General features: G+C 35.2%; 2 protein-coding genes, 1 long non-coding RNA gene and 1 pseudogene across 9 annotated transcripts; 1 reads left to right on the forward strand and 3 right to left on the reverse strand.

Annotated features, from left to right (window-relative positions):
• Positions 1-603: 603 nt before the first annotated feature.
• LOC112784438 (uncharacterized) lies at positions 604-2,258 on the reverse strand. The gene is made up of 2 exons (XR_011878600.1): positions 1,909-2,258; positions 604-1,313 (listed from the first exon to the last, which is right to left on the reverse strand). It is a non-coding gene; the product is annotated as an uncharacterized lncRNA (long non-coding RNA).
• A 496-nt stretch (positions 2,259-2,754) lies between these two features.
• Positions 2,755-12,519, forward strand: LOC112786836 (pentatricopeptide repeat-containing protein At2g22070). 7 transcript variants are annotated; one of them, XM_072229166.1, is made up of 7 exons: positions 2,776-3,022; positions 5,170-5,883; positions 6,212-6,449; positions 7,862-10,635; positions 10,840-10,971; positions 11,533-11,629; positions 12,111-12,519. In XM_072229166.1, exon 4 carries the CDS (start codon positions 7,968-7,970, stop codon positions 10,332-10,334), a length of 2,367 nt encoding a protein of 788 aa, XP_072085267.1. In that variant the 5' UTR covers positions 2,776-3,022; positions 5,170-5,883; positions 6,212-6,449; positions 7,862-7,967; the 3' UTR covers positions 10,335-10,635; positions 10,840-10,971; positions 11,533-11,629; positions 12,111-12,519. The 7 variants fall into 7 exon arrangements, with proteins under 7 accessions (XP_025685988.1, XP_025685991.1, XP_072085267.1 ...); XM_025830203.2 differs by lacking the exon at positions 5,170-5,883 and having other exon boundaries at positions 2,755-3,022; XM_072229168.1 differs by lacking the exon at positions 10,840-10,971.
• Positions 12,520-14,355: 1,836 nt separating this feature from the next.
• LOC112786909 (pentatricopeptide repeat-containing protein At2g22070-like) lies at positions 14,356-15,489 on the reverse strand. The gene is made up of 2 exons (XM_072231292.1): positions 14,861-15,489; positions 14,356-14,668 (listed from the first exon to the last, which is right to left on the reverse strand). The coding sequence occupies exons 1-2, from the start codon at positions 15,487-15,489 to the stop codon at positions 14,356-14,358; spliced, it is 942 nt and encodes a 313-aa protein (XP_072087393.1).
• A 1,117-nt stretch (positions 15,490-16,606) lies between these two features.
• LOC112786471 (senescence-specific cysteine protease SAG39-like) lies at positions 16,607-18,857 on the reverse strand (annotated as a pseudogene).
• Positions 18,858-20,298: the final 1,441 nt, after the last annotated feature.

Consider the following 20,298-nt stretch of genomic DNA (forward strand, 5'->3'; position numbering starts at 1 on the left):
GCTTATTCAATAAACTCATAATTGTTGAGCTTATTTTAGATATACCCCCTTTTTTTTTTCCATAAAGATAAAATTGTAATCATGATAATTTTGAGGTTTTTTTTTTTTTTCGGCTATGATTTTTTGGTATTCTTTTACTATAGATTTTTTAGGCTAAATTGGCGAACAAAAATATTTGAAAACTTTTGGGTGAAGTCAACACCAGACTCTCTGGGCCTCAAATATTTGGGCTTTAGGGGATTACAATAAAGGCAGGAAATAATCCCAAGGCTGGTTAAGCCCAATTTGGTTCAGCTAATCAACATTGTTTATGGATGGAAGGGGAATATACCCCTCACTTCACATGTAACTTATATGGATAATAAAGAGTTCAAGACTATCGCCAAAAAAAAAAAGAGTTCAAGACAACCTAATTAAGTTCATGACAAAAAAAAACCTAATTAAGTTAAAGTAGTTAATTACTAAGGTTCTGAAAATCGAATCGGTCATCGAACCGCTCTAGTTATTGGTTTATTGGTTCATAGATTCAATTGGTTTAACTGTGGTTGAACCGAAAAAAATCGTTATATAATAAAATAATAAATAAAATATAAATAAATACACTAAAACATAATTATAGTCTAATATAAATTTTAAAATATCATCCAAATTAAAAGTACTACATAAACTAGAATGTTATAATCTCATTCAAATACAAACTCAAAAATCAAATAACAAAAACAACCAATCAACCATAAAATACCAGCATCCAAGTTTGTCATCAATTGTCAAAATCCGCCATAACTTGCCGCAGTTTTGCTTCCTTGATACATCAATTACTTAGACCATAAAAATCAAGTGGTGCAGCATAACATATACTACTACCACCACCCACTACCACTTTAATCTAAATCAGCATCAATCATATATAAATATACAATTAGATTTCATTTTTATTGTGCAAATACAACTACTCCTACTCTACCAGCACAATATATAACTTGTGAGCAAAGAAAAAAAACGAGATGAAAGTATCTCTTATCTCTGAGGTTCTTCTCAAAACCATTTATTATTAGTACTAGAGTCATCAACCCCACCACCATCATTATTATCATAATGTAATACATCATGGCTCATCATTATTAATTAATCGCCTCCAAATCAAGCTTCTTTCTAATACCTCTATATATAAATTAATCTCTCACTTATCTAAACCCTTGTGGCTTGCGAGACTTGTTTGTGGATTTGCCTAACAGAACAATCAAAGGAGATCAGAGGCCATGCAAAGCTTCATGTGTTTTCTTTCTTCTCTTTTTTTCTGTCATGTGAATTTTCTGTTTGTGGAATAAAGTGTGTTAGATATCAAGCTTATGATTTATCCATGCCTACATTGTTATAGCTTCATCAAGATTACCACAACTCTTGCAATGAATTTAAAAGCCTTGTTATGAATGCCAAGAATGAAATGAATTGAGTAGGTTTAACATGACAGGTTTAACAGGGCAGGAGTAGGTTTATCATGGCAGGTTTCCATCTTCCACTCAATGAACAATTTATTAAATCAACAACAGCAATCCAACCCAATAATCTCAACTCTCAAGTTCATAACAAACAACATCCAAAATTATTTAAAATTATTCACAATTATTCAACAAACAATAAAATCCAGTTCAGTAAACAAGGTAAAATCAAAGAGCTACTCAATCAAAGAGTTCACAGTTTAGCAGTTCATCATGTCACAAAATCCAGTTCAGTTTAGCAGGATCAGTTCAGAGTTCACAGTTTCAGAGTTCATCATGTCACAAAATCAAAGAGCTACTCAATGAACAGAGTTCACAGTATCAGAGTTCATAGTATCAGAGTTCATCATGCAACAGTTATTCAATGATTCAATCAAACAATCATAAGTTCATAACTAAAAAAAATTACCTGGAACTCTGGAAGCTCAAAGGCACCTTCAAGGCTTCAACTGAACATGCAATAGGGAGAGTGGGAGACAGCGACGCCGAGTGAACCAAGCAGTGGTGGAGCACCTTCGAAGGGACGACGGCTGCTACGCGATGGAGGTGGCTGTTCCAAGGAACGACGGCTGCTGCGCGACGGAGGTGACTGGTCGAAGGAGGTGACTGCGCGACGGAGGTGACTGCTTGACGGAGGTGACTGCTCGACGGAGGTGACTGCGCGACGGAGGTGACTGCTCGACAACGAACCCGTGTGGCCATGTGAGACTGTGAGACTGTGATGGCGTTATCTGATTCTGAAGCTCGATGAGAATTGTGAAGGGCTAAAGGCAATTAGGGATCAGAACATTGATTTAGGGTTTCAGAGGCGGAAACGGCAGCGTTTTGCTGTCCAGCCCAAAAACCAGCCGGGTCACGGTTCGGTTTGACCGAACGGTTCACTGGTCAACTCCGTTTTTTAGATTTTACGGTTTTGTTGATTGTCCGAACCGTTTTTGTGTCCGGTTCGCGATTCGACCGGTCGGTCCAAACCGATTTTCAGAACATTATTAATTACATAAAGCGGTTGGACATTGGTTGAGTGACAATATATGGTGCCTTTTAATATGTTGTATCTAGATCATGGTTTTAAAAATCGGACCGAACTGGACCGGTCGATCTGGTTCAATCGAGAATCGACAATAAAAAAATCCGGTCCAATATTTATAACCGTTGAAAAGAAAAATATTTAAAAACCATCAAACCGGCCGGTTGGACCGAACCGATAACCGGCCGGTTCGAACAAAAGGACGCCGTTTTGTTTATTTGAAAAAAGAAAAAAAAAAAAAGCAGAACCATTCGTGAACCAAGCACACCCCCCCCCCCCCCAAAAAAATCATTCGTGCACTCCGGGGAGACCTCTGAAGCCAAGGAAAACCCTAGCCCTTCATCGCCGCCGCCGTCCCCAAGTCCTCAGCGCCGCCGCTGCTTCCTCTTCCCCGTGTCGTTTTCATCTTCGCTGGCACGTCGTTTTCATCTTCCTCTTCCCCAGGTAGCTCGGCACGTCGTTTTCATCTTCGCTGGCTTCTCGGCACGGAACCCAGGTTAGTGGCCCTGCTTTCAATTCCGCGCCTCCGCTTCTTCCTTTTAATTTCTGAATGTTCGGTCTTCTTCTTCATTTGAAGTTCTGAAATTGTTGTTCAATTTTTGTTCCATTTTTCTTGTAATGTTTTGTAAATTGTAATTGTCTGCTGCTGATGGACCTGTCTTGTATTTGCTGGTTGCTGATGGCTGTAATTTTTTTTTTTTCAAATTTACTGATGGCTCGATGGCTCTGTTAAGTCTGTTGCTTTCAATTCTTTGCTCTGTTACTGATGGCTCGATGGCTCTGTTAGTTGCTGATGGCTCTTAATTTTTTTGTTCAAATTTACTGATGGCTTTGTTTGTAGTTGCTGGTTTTGCTGGGTGAAGGTTTAGTGTTTTGGAATGTTTTATAATTTGCTAATGTTTGTAATTGCTGGCTTTGTTTGTAATTGCTGGGTGAAGGTTTAGTGTTTTGTGATTATTGGTTAATGTTTTGGTTTAGTGTTCTCTCTTTTTCAGATTTCCCTTCTCCTTGTATTTTTGCGTGTTGCTGAATTGGTAATCAATAAATTTGCCTTTTTGCTGTAAATCAGGACTTTACTAGGATTTGTTAAATTTGTTGCTGTAACTTGAATTTGTTGCTGAATTTGTTGCTTCCCAGTCACAGAATCAGAACAGAATGCTCAGTCAGTGCTTGATTGATTGGCTTTGCTCACTGATTGTATTTGATGATAAATTTTAAATTGATAACTTTTAAATTTTAAATTTACACTGCCCATGTTACTGATTCACTGTTCTTTCAGTGCTTTTTGTTGTTGTTAATCATTGTGATGAGCTTTGTTAAAAATTTTCACTGTCTATATTACTGAGTGTTCCTTCAGTGCTTTTTGTTGTTGTTGTTAATAATTGTGATGAACTTTGTTAAAATTTGCACTGCCTATGTTACTGATTCACGGATTCATCCCTCTCGTCATTATCATTGGCATGAACTCCGAACCAAAACCCCAACTCTCTGGATAAAATTGTAACGAAAGCTAATTGGGACTTTTTCTTCTACTTAAGGTATGAATCAAAATGATGAGGCCAAGTTGTGAATACACAAGTGTCAACGGACTATAATATATATTGAGTTTGTGACATTAGAAGGGTGTAATAATAACAATAATGGAGTCATGTTATTTGAATATTGAGGTTTAACATTTAAACTCTCAGCTTCTCAGCCCTGTTTGATTCTTCATCTCAGGCAATTGAATCGAATCAACCAGGCCTTCCTTTTCTTTTTCTTTTAGTTGATTCTTAATTTTTCTAATATATGTAGCTTTCTGAATCAAGTGGATCAGATTATGTAGTTTTCTTGATTTGGGATATTTTCGGAGACGCATTAGAAGAGCTATTTTATTATTATGTTTGCTATAATAATATTCACATGTTCTGTATGCCTGTGATTGTTTCGGTGTTTACATTTTCTTTCCAACTCACTTGCTGTGGTTGTTCTTTGAGTTAAGGCTTTGTATATGTGCGTGAGAATATGTGATAATGTTGAATGCTGTTGCATCTAATAGGAGTTCTTGGAATATCTTCATCTTTGGTCCTTTATAATTTATTTATTATTTTATTCTAAAACGGTTTTTTCGGTTAAACCACCGGTTGGACCGGTTGGATCAATGAACCAGTGAACTAGTGACTAAAGCAGTTTGATGACTGGTATGGTTTTCAGAATCTTGATCTAAATTCAAATTTTGATAATGATTAAGTAGTAGATAGAACCCTTAAATATATGTGAGTGTGTAGTGTGGGTGAGTTTATGATACTTAAAATTAAAGGCTGTCCAGTCTATCTTAAAAAAAAATCACATAAAAAAAAGAGTCGTAATTAGTTCCACCAAAAGCTGAATTCTATTGAAACTAAGAATTAGTCGAAAATTTTCGGATATTCTTTTCGTCTTATGAATGCGACATCATTTTTTAGCACTAATTAACACGGACTGAAGTCTGAAATAATCTCTTAAGAGATGTATATTTGTTTTGAACATGACATGTATATAATGATATCAGATATATATCATTATGCACAAAAAAGAAAAAAAAAATTAAATAAACAATTTGTTTCTCAAAAAAAAAAATGAAAAATGACGTTTGTTGTATTACCTTTTTGTATATATACCAAGGTTCTGAAAACCGGTTCGGACCGGCCGGTCGAACCGGTTGAACCGTGAACCGTCGAAAAAAGCGGTTCGGACAACAGGTAAAATTGCAGATTTCAAAACTGGTCTGGAACCGGTTGGTCGAACCGAATTGTGACCCGGCCGGTTTTTAGAGAAGGCAACTAAATGTCGCCGTTTCAATCACCAGCAATCCCTAACTCTTACTCTATCGCGCAAGCCAAGTCTTAATCGAGCTTCTCTCAATCTCGCACACACACTTAGTCAGGGGGAGGGCTCCTCAATCCTCTCAATCTCATCGAGCTCACCTCTGTCCAGCCACCGTCTCGTGCCGCCGCCGGCTTCGTTCCTTCGAACAGCCACCACTGTTTCCTTCGAACAGCCACCGCCTCGTGCTCGCTCACTTCCCCTCCATTGCGCAGCAGCCAGTTTTCAGAACCTTGGCCCTCACTCACTCACTCTCTTCCCCCAACACCCCCTGTTCGTGAATCACTATCTTTGAACTGAAGCAAAGTTCAAAATCACCCAACCAAAACCCTAGGTTCTCCCTGCAACAGTTCTGAGACAGTGCCGCCGCGGTCCGTGCTGTCGGCGCCTCCGCGTCCTCTCTTGTAGCCCGGCGTCCTCCTTCCTCCTGTCTCCGTCATCCCTGGCTTCTCTATTTGAGGTTGTAGTAGCTTGGCGTCGTCTCGCCGGTCGCCGTTCGTGTCTCCATCGAAGGTTAGTGCATTGCTTTCACTTCTTTGGTTCTTCTCTTCCTTTTATGCTCTGTTTGCTGATTTTTGAATGTGAAATTGTGAATGGATTAATGGAAATCAAATAATTGATTTTGTGCTGCTGCTTTTTTTTTTAATTCCTGGATTTTTTGTTGAAATTTTATTGTTGCTGCTAAAAATGGAAATCAAATTATTATTGAAATTTTTTTGTTTAGCTTTATTGATTTCAGGTTTAGTGTGATTTAGTGTGTTTTGTAATATTTGTTGCTGAATGTTAAAAATGGAAATCAAATCAAATGCTGTTTGTTGCTGAATGATACTTTTTCTTGCAGAATGCTGAATGCTGTTGGTAGTATTAATTTTGTGCTGCTATTAATTTTCTGGCTGTGGTGCTACTGCTGTGGGTTCTGGGTTCTGGTGTGCTGTGGTGTGTTTTGTGGCTCTGCTGTGTTGATCATCTTTCTCAGTTGTGGATGTTCACTCCCCACTCTTCACTTGCTTTGTGTTGATCATCTTTCTCAATTTTCACACTCGCAGGAACAAGAAAACTAACTCTTTTTCTGCCCTCTGGTACCACTTCATCTCTCCTTCTATTTCTGCACTCCTTCATTGTATAGTAAGTCAACTCTTTGGATTATTGGCATAATTGAATTGGAGATTCAGGAGACACAGTTAATTTCTTAATACTGAAAATTCACCCTTAGTTTTGATCTAATTGTTTTGTTTAGTAGGAACTAATAGAATCATTTCATGGCTTTATCATTTTTGTTTTCCAATTTATACTAGTTTCTTGTAAGAGAATTAAAGCTAGCTAGTCTTGCCTTCCATTTTGCACAAATAGGAATATGTAAACAGGGCCATTTTATCAAAATTATAGTCACAATTAGGAAGTTTAATTTAATAGTATATGATGCAGATATGCCTATGGTACAGATATTTGAGTAGAAACGAAGTATTTGTACATTATAGCTTGCATATGTTGCGGAATAGGATAATAACAATTAAGAGTATCGAGTATTGATATACTTGTTATCTCTCTTTGAAATGTTACTTTCTATATTTACTGTTTTTAATTTAGCTTTGCATTCTCTCCGGACTTCTTGGAACAGTGATTATAGTGCTGGTTATTGGGTTTCTTTATCTGATATCTTCACACTTTGTACTATTTGAATTGGCATTTTCTTTTAATAGTCACTCACAAGCTGCTTCTATATTCTAGGAAGTTTATTTATAATTTATTTAGAGGAGTGCTAGGGGACCAGCAGAAATTGTGATATATAACCATCAATCAACCATCATAAGTGTATTTAATGGTGGGAGATTATATCCAATGGTGCAGAATTACTTATTTTACTTTTGATGGTTAAGTGCTGACCAAATTTTAACAAAATTGCAAAATTGCTGACCCCTTAGACTTTCTCATTTATTTATTATTTTATTCTAAAACGGTTTTTTTGGTTGAACCACAGTTAGACCGGTTGGACCAGCAAACCAGTAAACCAGTGACTGGAACGGTTTGATGACCGGTCCGGTTCTCAGAACCTTGGTGGTAAGGGTTGTGGGGGGTTACTGAATGCTAAACGCTGCGTTTTGAGGTTTTTGGGCAAAATAAAAAAACCGGCCGAGTTCCAGTTTGGTTCGACCAACCGGTAACTGGCCGGTTTAACGGTTCAATACCGGTTTTCATTTTTCTCGGTTTTGATATATAACTGAACCATAATGATCATCGGTTTGCGGTTCAACTGGTTTCACCGGCCGGTTCGAATTGGTTTTCAGAACATTGGTAATAATGCTCTTTTAATGAGAGTGATTTTTGTAGGTGTTGGACCAACTTGAATAAAACTTGGATAAAAAATACTTGGATGTGTAGCATAGCCCAGAAAATAATTCATTACCACGTCATATATGACTTTAATTTAATAAAATTGTGACGGAAGTTAAAGTTAGTTTATAAACCAACTAACACATGATATAATTTGTAGGTTGATTTCAGAATCTAAATTCTAAATTCCTCCAACTTCTCCGCGACTTCACCAATAGAGCCTCCATCTTCATGCGGGTGCTGAATTCAACACTCACTTTGTGTTGATGGGGATCACAAAACCTCCTTGCATTAGTTCTTATGCTTCCCATTCCGATTTATACGCCGATGTTCTCCAATCCGCTATCAAATCCAGAGACCCTTTTGTCGGAAGATCCGTTCATGCTCGAATCATCAAACATGGCCTTCACTTGGGTGTCTTCTTGATGAACAATCTCCTCAATTTTTATGCTAAAACTGGATCCTTCTCTGATGTTCACCGCGTGTTCGCTGAAATGCCGCTGAAGACCATTTTCTCTTGGAACACCATTCTGTCAGCATATGCCAAAAGGGGGAACTTCGAAGCTGCACGGCGAGTGTTTGATGAAATTCCTGAACCCGATTCTGTTTCCTGGACTTCAATGATAGTGGGGTATAACATGTTGGGTCGTTGTGATAATGCCATTCATATGTTTCTCAGGATGATTTCATGTGGAGTGTCGCCAACCCAGTTCACATTTACCAATGTTCTTGCTTCATGTGCTGCAACTGAAGCACTGGATATTGGTAGAAAGGTTCACTCCTTCATTGTAAAACTTGGATTATCCAGTGTTGTTCCTGTGGCCAATTCACTTCTTAACATGTATGCAAAGTCAGGTGATTCAGTAATGGCAAAGGTTGTGTTTGACCGGATGAGGTTGAAAGACAAATCAACTTGGAATACTATGATTTCAATGCATATGCGTTTTGGTCAACTTGACCTTGGACTTGCCCATTTTCAGGAAATGACTGATCCAGACATTGTCTCTTGGAATTCGATCATTACAGGATATACTCATCAAGGGCATGATGTCAAAGCCCTTGAAGTTTTTTCGCTTATGCTTAACAGTTCATCTTCAAAGCCAGATAAGTACACCTTGGGAAGTGTTTTGTCAGCTTGTGCCAATCTTGAAAATTTGAAACTTGGGAAACAAATCCATGCGTACATGGTAAGAGCTAATCTAGACATATCTGGAGCCGTGAGAAATGCTCTGATCTTAATGTATGCAAAGGCTGGTGGCATTGAAATTGCTCATAGGATTGTAGATATTATAGGTATCTCAAATCTTGATGTTATAGCATTCACATCACTGTTAGATGGCTTTGTCAAAATTGGGGATATAAACCCGGCAAGAGATATATTTGACTCACTAGAATATCCAGATGTAGTTGCATGGACAGCCATGATTGTAGGTTATGCACAGAATGGTTTACTTAGCGATGCTTTGGATCTCTTCAGGAAAATGGTTAGAGAAGGTCCAAAGCCAAACAACTATACTTTAGCTGCAGTTTTAAGTGTCTTTTCAAGCTTGGCTTCACTTGGTCACGGTAAGCAGCTTCATGCAACTGCCATAAGATTGCAAGAAGCATCATCAATTTCTGTTGGTAATGCTTTAATTACTATGTATTCAAGATCAGGAAGCATCAGAGATGCAAGGAAAGTATTCAAACAGATATGCTCTAACAAGAATAAATTGACTTGGACTTGCATGATTATAGCTCTAGCTCAACATGGTTTTGGAAAAGATGCCGTAGAACTGTTTGACACTATGCTGAAACTTGATATAGAGCCTGACCAAATTACTTATGTTGGTGTCTTGTCTGCTTGTTCGCATGTGGGATTGGTACAACAGGGTAAGAGTTACTTTAGTTTAATGAAAAATGTTCATCACATTGAACCCACTTCTAGCCATTATGCTTGCATGATTGACCTGCTTGGGCGTGCTGGATTGCTTGAAGAAGCATATCATTTTATAAAAAACATGTCTGTTGAACCAGATGTTATAGCTTGGGGTTCACTTTTGGCTTCTTGCAGGGTTCATAAAAATGTGGATTTAGCTAAAGTGGCAGCTGAAAATTTGCTTCTTCTTGATCCCAACAATAGTGGGGCTTACTCGGCACTTGCTAATACGCTTTCAGCTTGTGGAAGATGGAAAGATGCTGCTATGATTAGGAAAGCAATGAAGGACAGAGCAGTAAAGAAGGAACAAGGAATAAGCTGGGTTCAAATCCAGAACAAGGTCCATATTTTTGGGGTTGAAGATGGGCTTCATCCACAAAGAGATGCAATATATAAAATGATTTCAAAAATATGGACGGAGATAAAGAAAATGGGCTTTATTCCAGACACTGATTCTGTCTTGCATGATCTAGACCAAGAAGTGAAGGAACAAATCCTTAGACACCATAGCGAAAAACTCGCTATTGCATTTGCTTTGTTAAATACTCCAGGATATGCCACACTAAGGATAATGAAGAACCTTAGAGTCTGCAATGACTGTCATTCCGCCATAAAATATATCTCTAAGCTTGTCGGTAGAGAAATTATTGTAAGAGACTCCACACGTTTTCATCATTTCAATGATGGTTCATGTTCATGTCAGGATTACTGGTAGAAGAAACAGTGGAATTTCATGAAGTATCCGACTAAAACTGAGGAGTAATTTTTACAAGTATATTAAACTGAAAATATATAAATGTACACAGGAGCTTAAAATCATTCACTTTTTTAGATGAGTTTGCCTGAGGTCTGACTTCAAGTGGACGCGCGCTAGAATGCTTCAGAGTCAATCAAATGCTTGTGTTCTTGTTCGTGCTTCGCGCCGTCCTGTTATCGCCCATGCTCTGCCTTGTCCCGCCTTCGCCGCCCTGTCTCGCACCGTTGGGCTGTCGATGCCTTGCCTCACGTCGTCTAAGGTATATTAGCTTTTTTGTTATTGATTCACGAGGTATATTGGCTTTTCTGTAAACACAAAATCCGAATTTTCAGTTGTGGAAATCAATAGATATGGGATTAACAGGGAGATAAACCTTTCACAATGATGAGGTTCTTACAAATTTTGTACTGAGTTGATTCTATTATAATAAGAATGGTATATTTCCTATGTTTGGGTCTTGCAGTGTTCAAACTTGGAAAAAAATGACACTCTTAGCATTGAGAATATTTTAGCAAAAGCATTGTTAGATTCACCGAATAAAAAAGAGAAGAGAATCACAACTGTTAATCCATTGGCTTCAAGCACTTGGGAAAAGGTACATTTTGATCAATTGTTTACCCATTTTCCCGAATAGCTTATGTGATTGGAATGAAGTGAGGTTGATACCTAACAAACTTGCAGTAAAAATTCTAGCTTTGCTTGGAACTCATTTGGCATAGCTAATTTTATGATATATTATATTATAAGATAATAAAATTATTTTTCATTATCACTATAATTATAATTATATACCTATGATATCACTGCCTCTAGTTTGCTCTACTATATTTCACTCTTTCTTTTCCCAAAAAAAAAAAAATGCAAACAAATTTATACTGTATTGTCTGGTAAATTAATTTTCGTGCCTCTAGTTGTTCATATTTTAATACTGAGTATTATATTCATTAATATATGGTGTGTCATGATGAACTGCAATGCGCTGCCAAGAAATTTTGATTTATTGTTTGAATGTGTTAGGAAGCTAATGGGACAGGCCTGAGCTCTTGTTCATTTGATGAACTCGTTGACTTAATGGTTTTCCCTTGATTATGCTATATTGGTGTATCTATTATGACAAAATTATAATGCTAATTGCCTAATTTTATTTCAATTTCAGGAGGCCAACAAGAGTGGTAACAACTGATTACCTTCACCATGGGCAATTGTTGCCTTGCTTATTCTGGGAATTTAACGAGTTTATGACACTTTATAAGGTGAGTGTTAGCTTTATAATGGGCAAATATAAAGGAATAGGAATACGAAAAAAAAGAATAGGAACTAAGGCGTAATTTACAAAACCAATTGTTTCCGTTGCTGGTAGAGCTTCTTTTCTTACTATAGTGTTCATATTATTTTGTAATATGAATGAAAGTTATTCAGTATGCATATTTGAAAAAAAAATAAAATAAAGGGCTTAATTTACACTTTTGAATTCGGTCATTCTGTTAAAACAGTTTACAGTAATCAAATGATAAGTGTAAATAACTATTTACATATATTATTTCTTTGTTTGTTTGTGATTGTGTATTATGGAATTAATGGAATCTGAAAAGTACAGTTATTATTTGGTTTCAACATTATGAATCTTTGATAAAATTTACACTCTGTTTAGAAATTATTTCTTTTTGCAGTTTACGGTACAATTAGCTAAGGCATTGGCTTTATCTGTTGAAAACTCTTCTTTGTACTGTGCAGGCTTCATCATGCTTTGTTTAGAAGAATTTAAGTGTTAAGACATTTGTTCTTCTTTGATAACACGCCCAAAGATCTCATCCGATGACCATGGAAAGATAAAATTGAACCAATTACCAGACAACACACAAAAGCTTTGGAACAGTTCACTCGAGCCGGTGAAGAAATTCCTGTGGAATAGAGCGTTGGACAACTTCATTCAACTCATTCTTGATCTCTTTGTGGACATAGTAAAATACCTAGTTGTACCTATGTTCATAGTTACCTCCATTAGTGAATTATCTTACTCTCCATATGAATGGAAGCTGACTCTTGTTCCTATTCCATTTCTCTTCGCAAACTACTGACAATAACAACATTCTTCTATGAGCTCGCACTCGTCAATTAGAAAATAAATTCATTTTTAGTTTCATGGCTTAGTTTGAATTTAAGTAATTTATCATCTAAACTAATCTCATATTTAATATTATTCTACATAGTTAATAAATAAAAAGATGTATTAATTGCTACCAAGAGAAGAAATATAATTCATGACAAACAACCACACTCCTAGTTCTTAACTAACAATTTATTCTTTTATTATTGGAATAATAATATGGAAAAGTCTAGGGGACCAGCAATTTTGTTAAATTTTGGCCAGCATGTAATCAGCAAAGAAAAGTGAGCCATTGGATGAAATCTCACATTAATCTCACACCATTAAAACCATCATTGATGGTTATTTGATGGCTACAAATCACAAAAGTTGCTGCTCCTAACATTCCTCTAATAATATAATATCACGCTGAACTTGTATAAAGATTCCTCCTCTCCTAGTCTCCATGCATCTCCGTATATCTTCAAATTAAAGTCACATAACATTATATAAGATGATTGAGTTTAACTTTACTTAAATTAATTAGTTCCTGCCAATTGTTACTTTACTTCCTCATGCATCCCATGAATCATACATCATTAGCATGATGATTCCATAATCCATACAAATCATATGTACTGGTTAGTTAGCCAATTAGGATATAGGATGTGAATTCATCTGCAACTGTTAGCTTATTTGCATTTATGATCGAGTAATGCTGGACACCAATTTTTTTTTGTGAAGCTGGACCACAAATTTTATGGAACCAGCCTTACATATGATGCTAAATTAAGAATTTTTGTCACAACATAATGTGTATTTAGACAGATTAGCAGTCAATTCCTGTGAGTTAGTTGAAAAATGAACACACTTCTGGCATGCACCCAACTAGAATATAAGATTATGATTTATGAATTAATAATTGGCACGATTGATAAATATTATTATTAAGTTATTTCTGAGTAATCATATAGCAGAAAATTGTTATTTTGCGTTAACGTGATATACCATTTACATTTAGAGAACCCATGCAACTCTTAACAAAAAAAATTTGAATACATGCAAGGCCATAAAAAATTAGGTAGAATAACCTTGCTCCTCCAACTAACCAAAGAACCTGAATTGGAAAAAATATATCTATTTCAATGGGTAGGTTAATCGTAACAAAAAAAATAAAAATAAAAATAAAATTGTATGTTGCATTTGCATAAATACTCATGCTTATTAATGCATTGAATATTTGAATTGTCACAAACCAGCATTGGATTGCTATCACACCTCAACATAAGATTTGGCACTGCCATAAAGATGAGTTTCTTTCCCTATTCTTCTTTTGATGAAGCGGTGTACTCGGTTCCACGTCCCAAAAAAGTTACCTTCAATGTGATGAACATTTTTCATTAAACTAAAGTAACTCTTACCCTATTGTACCAGTCCCACGTGCGAACAAGCAGACAAGATACCAACATAAGTAATTTGGTCAGGCTCTATGTCAAGTTTCAGCATAGTGTCGAACCGTTCTACGGTATCTTTTCCAAAATCATGTTGAGATAGAGCTATAATCATGTAAGTCCAAGTCAATTTATTCTTGTTAGAGCATATCTGTTTGAATACTTTCCTTGCATCTCTGATGCTTCTTGATCTTTAATACATAGTAATTAAATCATTACCAACAGAAATTGATGATGCTTCTTGCAATCTTGTGGCAGTTGCCTGAAGCTGCTTACCGTGACCAAGAGAAACCAAGCTTGAAAAGACACTTAAAACCGCTGCTAATGTATAGTTGTTTAGCTTTGGACCATCTCTAACCATTTTCCTGAAGAGATCCAAAGCATCGCTAAGTAAACCATTCTGTGCATAACCTACAATCATGGCTGTCCATGCAACTACATCTCAAAATTCTAGTGAGTCAAATATATCTCTTGCCAGGTTTATATCCCCAATTTTGACAAAGCCATCTAGCAGTGATGTGAATGCTATAACATCAAGATTTGAGATACCTGTAATATCTACAATCCCATGAGCAATTTCATTGCCACCAGCCTTTGCATACATTAAGATCAGAGCATTTCTCACGGCTCCAGATATGTCTATATTAGCTCTTACCATGTACGCATGGATTTGTTTCCCAAGTTTCAAATTTTCAAGATTGGCACAAGTTGACAGAACACTTCCCAAGGTGTACTTATCTGGCTTTGAAGATGAACTGTTAAGCATAAGCGAAAAAATTTCAAGGGCTTTGACATCATGTCCTTGATGAGTATATCCTGTAATGATTGAATTCTAAGAGACAATGTCTGGATCAGTCATTTCCTGAAAAAGGGCAAGTCCAAGGTCAAGTTGACTAAAATGCATATGCATCGAAATCATAGTATTCCAAGTTGATTTGTCTTTTAACCTCATCCGGCCAAACACAACCTTCACCATTACTGAATCAACTGACTTTGCATACGTGTTAAGAAGTGAATTGGCCACAGGAGCAACACTGGATAATCCAAGTTTTATAATGAAGGAGTGAACTTTTCTATCAATATCCAGTGCTTCAGTTGCAGCACATGAAGCAAGAACATTGGTAAATGTGAACTGGGTTGGCGACACTCCACATGAAATCATCCTGAGAAACATATGAATGGCATTATCAAAATGACCCAACATGTTATACCCCACTATCATTGAAGTCCAGGAAACAGAATCGGGTTCAGGAATTTCATCAAACACTCGCTGTGCAGCTTCGAAGTTCTCCCTTTTGGCATATGCTGACAGAATGTTGTTCCAAGAGAAAATGGTCTTCAATGGCATTTCAGCGAACACGCGGTGAACATCAGAGAAGGAACCAGTTTTAGCATAAAAATTGAGGAGATTGTTCATCAAGAAGACACCCAAGTGAAGGCCGTGTTTGATGATTCGAGCATGAACGGATCTTCCGACAAAAGGGTCTCTGGATTTGATAGCGGATTGGAGAACATCGACGTATAAATCGGAATGGGAATCATAAGAAGTAGTGCAGGGAGATTTTGTGATCCCCATCAACACAAAGTGAGAGTGTTGAATTCAGCACCCGCATGAAGATGGAGGCTCTATTGGTGAAGTCGCGGAGAAGTTGGAGGAATTTAGAATTTAGATTCTGAAATCAACCTATAAATTATATCATGTGTTAGTTGGTTTATAAACTAACTTTAACTTCCATCACAATTTTTTTAAATTAAAGTCATATATGACGTGGTAATGAATTATTTTCTAACTATGCTACTTATCCAAGTATTTTTTATCCAAGTTTTATCTAAGTTGGTCCAACACCAACAAAAATCACTCTCATTAAAAGAGCGTTATTAATTATATACTCTTTTCAGTCTTTTGTATATTTTTTATGGTATTGTTCGGTTGTTCGGTTCCTGAATAGGTCGGGGGTGTTGGATACTCTAGATTGACAGGGGATCTGGATCCGGATCGTTCTCGAGTGACGGGATCTCACAGACTGGCATGGTGGGGAGTGGAGGAGGGCTCGAGGATCTTTCAAACTGGTTGGTGCGACGTGGGGGGAAGCCACCAGTAAAAAGGACTCCGACGCTCAAGTCAGAATTTATACAAGGTGGCAGAAAAAAATAAGGGATAGGTGTCATACCTCTAGAAGGGGTAGGACCCTCCCCTTATATAGTCCGTGCTGGGGTGAACCCCTCATGGGTAGTCCCACCTTTCAGAAAATTTCCTTCCCCAGCTGTCAGGTGCCTCGTGGAGGGATGCTTGGATCGTTCACCGGTTCGGATTTTGTCAACCCGTCGGGTCGGCCGGCCGCTCAGATTCGAGCATTGGGCCAGCTGGGCTGGACCTGAACAGGTATAAAAAAATATTTTTTTTTTATTTTTTATCAATTATTTTTATTGTTAGATATAACAAATGTAGAGAAAAAAAATCTTAAAAAATAACGGGAATGAAATAAGCTTCGCTTGGGTACTGAACATGAATCTGTTTGTACATTGTTCCTTCATATGATTAAGCTCTTTATTGTCCTTTTATTCCTTTTAGCTGAGAATACTTAGGATATACTGATATAGCATTCATCTTTATAAAAAAAATGTCAATATCATAGACTATGGCATATATATACTACAATAATAATGCTAGAATCTAAGAGGAAACAAAAGCATTGAATATATGGCATATATACCAAGGACCATTTCTTTATATGATTGAGAATAAGATTATTTTTCATACATAACACCAGTACTTACAAACACACGAGAAGCTTAAATTAAGAGCATGCATATGCATATAATAATAACAATTAGCCCTTTATTTTTATTTATAGTATGATGATAACGATAGATTTAGCTTAATTATTATTATCACATCATGCATGCATGAACTAGAGTACTTAATTAATTAAGCAAAAGCAACCGGATAAAGAGGATTCATAGCAAGACCACATAAACCCTTGTTAGATTTTATGTCTCTCTTCATCCTCATGTAACCATTTTCGCCCCAATTTTTGCCCCATGAATTTTTTACTATCCAATACTTAGTACCATCTTCGGTTGAACCGTAACCAACTACGGCAACAACATGGTCGCTCTTAGTTCCACATTTTCCGGTGAAAACCCCGCCAGAGTAGAACTGGAAAGCCTTTTGTCCGGCTTCAATGTCAACTCCGACCGGTTGGTTCGCGACGGCTTTGAGGAGCGCCTTTTCATTGTTTTTAGGAACCTTTTCGTAGCCCTTGATAGAGGCTACAGGTTCCTTCTTCTTAGAATTGCAAGTCCTATCAACATGTTTGTAAGGGTATTTTGCTTCACTTGCAATCCCTCCTTTTTTAGCTATGAATTTGAAGGCATCTTCCACGAAACCGCCACTACATCCACCAGATTTTCCTCTAACACAATCTACTAGTTCTTGCTCTGAGAGGGATTCTAATTTTCCTGTGCTAATTTGGTGGAGAGGAGTGCTAGGGAGCAGCAGAATTTGTGATGTTTAGCCATCAATTAGTCATTATCAATATTTTTAATGATGTGAGATGAGATCTAATAGTGTAGGATTAATCATTTTTCCTTTGATGGTTAAATGCTGGCCAAATTTCAATAAAAGTGGTGGCCCTACACTTATCCTTTGGTGGATACCTTCTACTGTAGCCACGGCTGCAAAAGCCCAACAGCTACCTATAGTGTTGGTAAAAAAGGGAAGAACAAATATCAACTTCCGTTGGCAAATAATTAATTCAATAATGTTAGAGAAACAAAAAGAAAAATAAGAGTTTGTCTTATTTAATATTTATTAATTATTGTAATAATTAATAATATTAAACATAAGTTATGGTTATTTTTAGTTAAATTTCTTTAATTACTAAACATTTTGGTAATTAAATTTTTATATATTAGTGTCTTAACTAATCTAGCTCGTATATTTGTTATTATTGTACATACTTAATTTATAAAAATAATTAGATTAATAGGTATATTAGTGCCTACTAGCTAATACATTAATATGATCGATATACATATAACAAAAAATATGTTGTATGTTTTAAAATTATATTTCATCTATGTACCAAAAAATAAACAAATTTTCATCATTATTTTTAGTTTTCAACATTATTTTTAAAACATTCAATTTGAAAATAAATAGCTATATGTTTTTACAATACATAAAAAAATGCATATTAAATGTGTTTAAAGAATATCCAAATATCAAATTAAATTTTATTTTATATATAATATCGAATTATTTTATATTAGTAATATAAAATTATCTTCTCAAAAATGTTACATGCAAAAAAATCTAATAGACTAATATTTAGATAAAAATATAAAACTCAGTTCATCATCATATACTATACACGGAAATTCCTTAACCTGAAATAATAATAATAGAAATAAACATGAAAAATACAATTATATATGGTAATTACATACCACAATCTTTCTGGTCCTTGATTGGAGTAACAGCACCTCTTTTCCTCCAGTCTATAGTTTCAGGAATGTCTGTGACATTTTCATACCTAAAAGGTGTTTTTATTTCTTCCATCCCCAATAAACCAAGTGACCCCTTTTTCCCATTAAGTGATGAAGCCTTAAATTCTTCAAAGGTTTGGTCAGCAAATTGATTAACACCAAGTTTGAAAGTTAAGTTCTTATTATTAGCATTGAATGACTCAATGAACTCAACGTTTTCTTTGAATATTTGGTAACGTTTTTCTTTTTCAGCAACATCTCTGTAATACTTCCCATGTTCTACCATGCCTCTAGCTCAACAAGCTCGCGAGACATTGTTACCCGAGAGTTCCATAAAGCAAGGATGACGAACAAAGCTAAAACATAAAGGCTTTGGCTAAAGGAAGCCAATGATTGATGCTTGGAATAGTGTAGGGATATATAGGTGATGAGGGTTTTTGTTATGATAATCATGGTCTTAATATAAATTTCAATCCAAGAAAAAGATGAACAAAATAAAAGTTTAAAATTTGAAGTAAGAACGAAAATAAATTATGAAAATATTATAATTAAAAAGAAAAAACATAGAAAGATCACAAATAATAAATACTGTATTTTTCGTCGGGCATGTATATGTATATATAAAAACAATTATATTACGTATATACCAAAATCAATCACTAAAATTAGCTACTAATTAGTATAAAATATATATTAAAATATAAATAAGTATTGAAAATAAATTAAATAACACATATATTTATACACAAATATATTTATGACTGATTTTAGTGACTAATTTTAATATCCACATAGTATTTTTTATATAAAAAATCTATTTGTGTATCATCTTTAGCCACTACAATTTTTTTTTTTTTTACTTTTCTTTTAGTTTATTTTTCTTTAACTTACATTTAAGAACTTCAACTAAAAAAAAATTGAATTGAAATTAAAAAAAATTAAGAACTTTGTTTAGCATCAAACTTGAACGTTGATATAACAATATTTATAATTAAGTTAGGTTGGTCTAGTGGTTAACTCACTAATCTGTTTAAATAAGTGTCGGGATTCGGAAGTTCGAATTATGTTTTGTATATGCAACAACTTATTTGTCGACGTTTGTCGGATTGAAAAATATCGTAAGAAACTAGAAAAATATAACAATATTTACAAAAATATATTTAACAAGTACCAATAATACATGGATAGTAGTTGGTTTAGTTATAAAACACTAAAACATGTCCGTGATTGATCTCAAATTTGAATTCTATAAATAGAAAATTTGATACTGAAAGCGATTAATTTTTCTTTTATCCAAATTAATGACATTTCTAATAATAAAATCTAAATATCAAATACAAAGAGAGAAAAGTGTATAGTATTATAGAGTTTAATTTTAATACAGTATAAATAATTTTATATACATGATTATCTCATTAGATTTATGTGTTTAGATTATATTTTAAATAATAAATTTAAAAAGTAAGCATTTTTATTAATGTAATAATATATAGTTAATTATTCTATAAAAACTTATACTGAACAGCATATAAAAATTAAGTTCATTAAATTAATGTAAAGTTAATCTCATATATTTTGGGACTTAATGCTAATAGGTGTCTATGAAATGGGAAGATAATTCCCCATACATAGAGAGCAGTCGTCCATTTATCCTTGCTTTATATTATAAATAATCTTTTACTAAAGATATTTAGTGTCAAAATAACTTTTGTACTATGTATCTATATGACACAAATAGTATGTATAAGAACATTTGTAAAATGTGAAGGAAATACAAAAGAAACTATCTTCTTTTGAAAATAGACAAGTTTACTCCTCAAAAGTCTCTTTTCAAGAGTGGAATATTGATTCTTTCTTAGACTACTATTGTATAGTGAGCATCTACCACTAATTA

This window comes from Arachis hypogaea, chromosome 20, assembly GCF_003086295.3.
Source record: "Arachis hypogaea cultivar Tifrunner chromosome 20, arahy.Tifrunner.gnm2.J5K5, whole genome shotgun sequence".
In the NCBI taxonomy this organism is placed as follows: domain Eukaryota; kingdom Viridiplantae; phylum Streptophyta; class Magnoliopsida; order Fabales; family Fabaceae; genus Arachis; species Arachis hypogaea.

Coding starts and splice junctions, on each gene's coding strand:
- LOC112786836 (XM_025830203.2), top strand. CDS start 7,968: ATGGGGATCACAAAACCTCCTTGCATTAGTTCTTATGCTTCCCATTCC.
- LOC112786909 (XM_072231292.1), bottom strand. CDS start 15,489: ATGGGGATCACAAAATCTCCCTGCACTACTTCTTATGATTCCCATTCC. Junction 14,669..14,860: donor GTTGTGTTTGGCCGGATGAG/GTTAAAAGACAA, acceptor TATGCTTAACAG/TTCATCTTCAAAGCCAGATA.